General features: G+C 52.0%; 1 protein-coding gene across 3 annotated transcripts; it reads right to left on the bottom strand.

The window, feature by feature from the left end:
• Positions 1-403: 403 nt before the first annotated feature.
• On the bottom strand, positions 404-3,987 carry MIXL1 (Mix paired-like homeobox). Of its 3 annotated transcripts, none has more exons than XM_074037661.1 (2): positions 3,317-3,987; positions 404-1,967 (listed from the first exon to the last, which is right to left on the bottom strand). In XM_074037661.1, exon 1 carries the CDS (start codon positions 3,813-3,815, stop codon positions 3,345-3,347), a length of 471 nt encoding a protein of 156 aa, XP_073893762.1. In that variant the 5' UTR covers positions 3,816-3,987; the 3' UTR covers positions 404-1,967; positions 3,317-3,344. The 3 variants fall into 3 exon arrangements, with proteins under 3 accessions (XP_073893762.1, XP_073893765.1, XP_005541066.1); XM_074037664.1 differs by having other exon boundaries at positions 3,322-3,987; XM_005541009.5 differs by having other exon boundaries at positions 3,423-3,987.
• Positions 3,988-5,194: the final 1,207 nt, after the last annotated feature.

Genomic DNA, 5,194 nt, shown 5'->3' with positions numbered 1-5,194 from the left:
GGGTTCACGCCATTCTCCTGCCTCAGCCTCCCAAGTAGCTGGGACTACAGGCACCCGCCACCACACCCGGCTAGTTTTTTGTATTTTTATAGAGACAGGGTTTCACCATGCTAGCCAGGATGGTCTCGATCTCCTGACCTCGTGATCCACCTGCCTCGGCCTCCCAAAGTGCTGGGATTACAGGCGTGAGCCACCGCGCCCAGCCTGCAAAAATATGTTTTTAACCAAATTAAATTTCTCAGCTCAGTGGCCTAGTGATATAATATCGATTACTGGCTAAAAACTACATTTGCAGAAACTTTTAGAAATGTCTTTCATGGCCACATAGTATGTACTGAGCAATTGTGGAGTGAAGCACTGTACTAAGAGTTATCTAAAAGAATTCATTTAAATGGAAATTACATTGAAACATTTGTGAAAGACATTTAATAATCCACAAAAGTTGCATAGGAAATACAGTAACAAGTGCTAAGGGTAACATTGGAGTGATCGAAGTAACAGGTGCCAAATCAGGATTAGAGAAAATTTCAGACTTCAGAAAGCGGGCGGGGAGTCCTCGAGTGTTTTGAAAGTGAAAGGTATGAATATCGTTCAAAACTGAAAGGAGTGACCTTAAGACCAAAATGTATGCTGTGGAAAGTTGACCTTCAGATTTGCGTAGCTGTCCTGCAGGCTAAGGGTATCGGTTATCTGGGAGGATAACTGAAAGCTTTTTATAATGTGGTAGGAACTGGAGGTTACCACAGAACCATAGAGTAATTTTTTTTTTTTTTTTTTTTTTTTGAGAGTCTCCCTCTGTCTCCCAGGCTGGAGTGCAGTGGCGTGCATGATCTTAGATCACTGCAACCTCCACCTCCCAGGCTCAAGTGATTCTCCTGCCTCAGCCTCCTGAGTGCTGGGACTACAGGCTCCCGCCACCGTGCCCAGCTAATTTTTGTATTTTTAGTAGAGATGGGGTTTCGTCATATTGGCCAGGCTGGTCTTGAACTCCTGACTTCAGGTGATCCACCCACTCAGCCTCCCAAAGTGCTGAGATTACAGGAGTGAGACACCATGCCTGGCCCACAGAGGGTAATTTTTTTTAAGTAGTTGAGAAGCTAGAGGCAGTGGGGGGGGGGGCTGTCAAAATAATCTGCATGCAGAGTCATTGGAGCTATGGTTGAACGCGAAGATAACAGGCCCAATTTTAAAAAGTAATAAACCTAGGATGAGGGTTGAAGAGACGGGGGGTAGAGTGAGTTTAAGATTATAAGCCTTGGAGGGACCAGGAGGAAATGGCAGCTATCAAGCACAAGGGGAAACTGAGTCAAGCTGAGGCATTCTTGTGAAGAAAATAATGAGTTCTGAACAACCAGTCCAAAAACGAAGAACAGGCCTGGCAAGAAGGCACAGGGATGCAGACCAAGTGGAATGTGCAGGCTTGGAGAGAACACAGGTAAAAATGAATGCCGGAACTCTGGGGTGGGAGTGTGGGCTTAAAATTACTTCATTGACAGAGTCGCGGGGTATTTTCAAATGTGAGAGGTGCTGTCAAAACCATCATCAAGGTTAACAAGCACATGTCCTTAGCATGGAAGTCAGAAAGGACAGTATGCTGATGTGTCTCTCCCAGGCTATCAGTCATGACTCCTCAGAGCTTATCCCGAATTCTCCCAGAATCCTCAAAAGTTACCAAAGGCAGAAAAGATGTGTTCCTCCCATGAGTCCAGTTTTGAACCAATGTCTTCAGAGAGAGGGGAACAGGTTTCAAAATTCTGACCTTGGGAGCTAGAGTCAGAGATGCCCCCTCCAACCCCGTTTGGATCGGGCAGGCAGTTCACATCCACCTCAAGAGGCAGCTGGGGCTTCAGACATTTCGCTTCAGTTCCAGGAGCAGAGTGGTTGAGGATAATCTCCGGCCTAGCCAAAGGTTGGAAGGATTTCCCACTCTGACGCCGGGACTTGGCACGTCTGTTCTGGAACCATACCTGGAAGAGGGGAGAAAATAAAAGCTGCTTTTGGTTGGAGTTTTTTATGCTAACATTATGTTCACAGTTCATACTAGTAAGTTCCAGTTTAACATCCCCTGGCTTCCTCTCCAGAGTCTTGTCTTCATAAAGCACTTGGGTTGACGGTTAGAAGTTCAGAGCACCTGGCTTTCCTTGCCTCCCCATTCCCAGATGCAAATATTGGAATAATGCCTAGTTCTATCTGTTCTTTAGTTAGAGAAATTTTCATGAAAAATGGAGTCACAAAAATGGAAGCCCTTAGAATTCTTAGAAGAAAACTGCATTAAATTATGAAGAAAATCGGTTTTTGAAGGTCTATACTCCCTTGTCAGACTAATCAAGGAGGTATTTTGCTCATGCCAGCTGTTGAGACTGACAGCTGTATGACCGCCAGCGGTGCAAAGAAAACAAGTCCACTCTCCCGGTGTTTAAATGAGGGCTGCTACTTAAAACCGCGCTTGGACACCGACCAAGGGGCTACAGACAGACAAAAAGGCAGGCTTCTCCCTACCAACTCTAAGATTTTGATCTAGATTACTTTAGATAATAAACACTGCCCGGGCGCGGTGGCTCACGCCTGTAATCCCAGCACTTTGAGAGGCTAAAGCGGGTGGATCACCTGAGGTCAGGAATTCGAAACCAGCCTGACCAACATGGTGAAACCCCGTCTCTACTAAAAATACAAAAATTAGCTGGGCGTGATGGCTGGCGCCTGTAATCTCAGCTACTCGGAAGGCTGAGGCAAGAGAATCGCTTGAGCCCGGGAGGCTGAGGTTGCAGTGAGCCAAGATTGCGCCATTGCACTCCAACCTGGGCGACCTGGGCAACAAGAGCGAAACTCCGTCTCAAATAAATAATTAATAAATAAAAATAAACACACCTTGGACTGGATTTTTCAAACTGACAACAAGTTCCAGGTGCTTCTCGCTTTACCTCAATTCGCTACATCCTTTCAAATCTAATCCCAAAACGTAACACTTGCCAAGAAAGTAGCATAGGGGGTAACTTGGCAAGCCAGCCCTCCCCGCTCTCAGCTACCATTCTCACACTCAAAGCCAGAGGAAAACCCCAACTGCCCCTCATCTGTGTCTTCTTCCTGGATAAGGAAAAAGTATAAAACTTCTTATCTTCCTGCTGGGAATTATTTTTTGGCCATTTCAAGGGACCGGCTAATCTCCTAGGAGCCCTTGTTATATTTAATAATGAGAGTTAGAAATCGTTCAGTGCAGGCCTGAATTATTTCACATAAGCCCCACAATCACCCTGTGCAGCAGGTGCCGATATCACGCCCTATTTCAGTCTAGGACACAGAGCCTCAGGGGAAGCACCTTGCCTGCAACGTCCCGGGGTGTGGCCTCAGGAGCCCAGAGTCCAGACCTCGACGCCGCAGCGCCTCCGCTCCAGGGCGCACCTGCGAACGCGGCGGGCCCTCACCTGGATCCTCGACTCGGGGAGCAGGGTGAGCGCGGCCAGGCGCTCGCGCAGGTGGATGTCGGGGTACCGGGTCCGGCGGAAGACGAGCTCCAGCAGCTGCAGCTGCTCTGCGCTGAAAGACGTGCGCTTGCGGCGCTGCGACGCGGACTGGGCGGCCGCGCCTTTGGGGGGCGCAGGCGAGCCCAGGCTGGCGGGGGGCGGCGGGGCCGGCCCGGGATCCCGGCCGAGGAAGCTAGCGAAGGGCGCTGGGCCGGGGCCCGCGGGTGGTGCGGGGAGCAAGGCTGCGGCGGGACTCGGGGGCGGTAGGAGCGCCCCGCCGGGGTGGGGAGCCCGGTACGCTGGGAACGCGGCGCCCTCGGCGAACTGGAGCTCACTGGACTCGGCTGCGGCCATCGCTCAGGAGCCCAGCGCGCCGCCCGGAGGGGCGCGGGCTCCACTTATACCCTCCCGAGCCGGGGGCGGGGAAGGCGGCGTGGCGCGATCAAAGGTGGGCGCGGGGAGGCCCGTGTCTCCTCGGGGTGCGAGCCCGCCCCGGCCCCGCCAGACGCCGGGGATAATCGCTTCCGCCGGCCGCGGGATGCAGGAGGGAGGCGTGAACTTGGGTCCCGGCCCCCTCAGTGTCCTTCCCCGCCCACCCGCCCCGCCGGCGCAATCCACATTCCCGAAGGACGGTTTGCCCGGGAGGGCAGCCCGGAGGGGCCCGGGTGCGCAGACCGCAGGCGACAGAACTCTCTTCTCCGGGTCAGATCCCAGCTATGAACAGCGGAAGGGCCTTGCTTGGCCTGTGCTTTACATGGCCCGGGCCTTGTGCCTTGCCCTGGTCCCGTCTGTTCTCATCAAAGCTATTTATTTACCACCCCTGCTATGTGCTAGACCCTGTACCAGGTTGGTCAAACAGCCCGGCCCCTGTCTTCTGCAAGCCTCCCTAAAACATCCTGAATCCAAGCGGGGAGCAGGGTGAAGATAAAGGGATCCAGGGGGCAGTACGTTCCTCCTGATTAAATGGGTGGGGGGAGTAGGGGGGTTTGGCCGGAATGAACATGGGCCCACCGATAAAGATACCCTAGGTAGGACGGGGCTGGCAACGTGCCCCATTAGCAGAGGAGATGAGCAGTTTGGCCTTTCTGGAGCTACTCAACAATGCACAAGACCCATCCATTGGATGGGAGGAGATGAAAGCCACCTCATGAAGTTTCCACGCGCTCTGAATCGTCATTCTTTCCTCTGCCCCTTGGGGCTCTGAAAGCTCCCATTTTCTCTACTTTGTGCTATGGTTATGGTTTCTCTGTTTCCCCTGCTAGATTATAAAGTCTTAGCAAGCAGGAACCCACGTCTCCCTTTCTGAGTTTATCAAGTGTCTACTCTGTACACCTATTCTGCGTGAGGCGCGGTGCTAGGCCCTTAGTGAATGTCTGTCGAATTGGATGTCACCGAGTTCCCCTTACTGAAAGAGAAACCCATGATCCACTATGGGAACTGCCCCACCACAGTGCAAGAACTCAAGAGAGGAGCATAGAGGCCCAGGTCTTCTTGCTCCCAGCACCTCAGCGCCGATTTCACCGGGATTCACTCACTGTAGCGGACTCAAAGGGAGATCTTTCTTGGGAGGATCTTTCAGGGCACAATCCCCGTCCTGTCTGCATTCTGGAAGGTCAATAGACAGTCTCAGAAGATCTTGGATCTTTCTATCCTGCGTGGACATTCCACGTGGCAAAGCAGAAAGTATTCTTGGAGCTGCTGCAGAGAAGAATTTTGGGCTTGATTCTCTCCTG

This window comes from Macaca fascicularis, chromosome 1, assembly GCF_037993035.2.
Source record: "Macaca fascicularis isolate 582-1 chromosome 1, T2T-MFA8v1.1".
Lineage (NCBI taxonomy): Eukaryota > Metazoa > Chordata > Mammalia > Primates > Cercopithecidae > Macaca > Macaca fascicularis.
The sequence above is the reverse complement of the archived record's forward strand: the minus strand, read 5'-3'. Positions and strand labels throughout refer to the sequence as shown.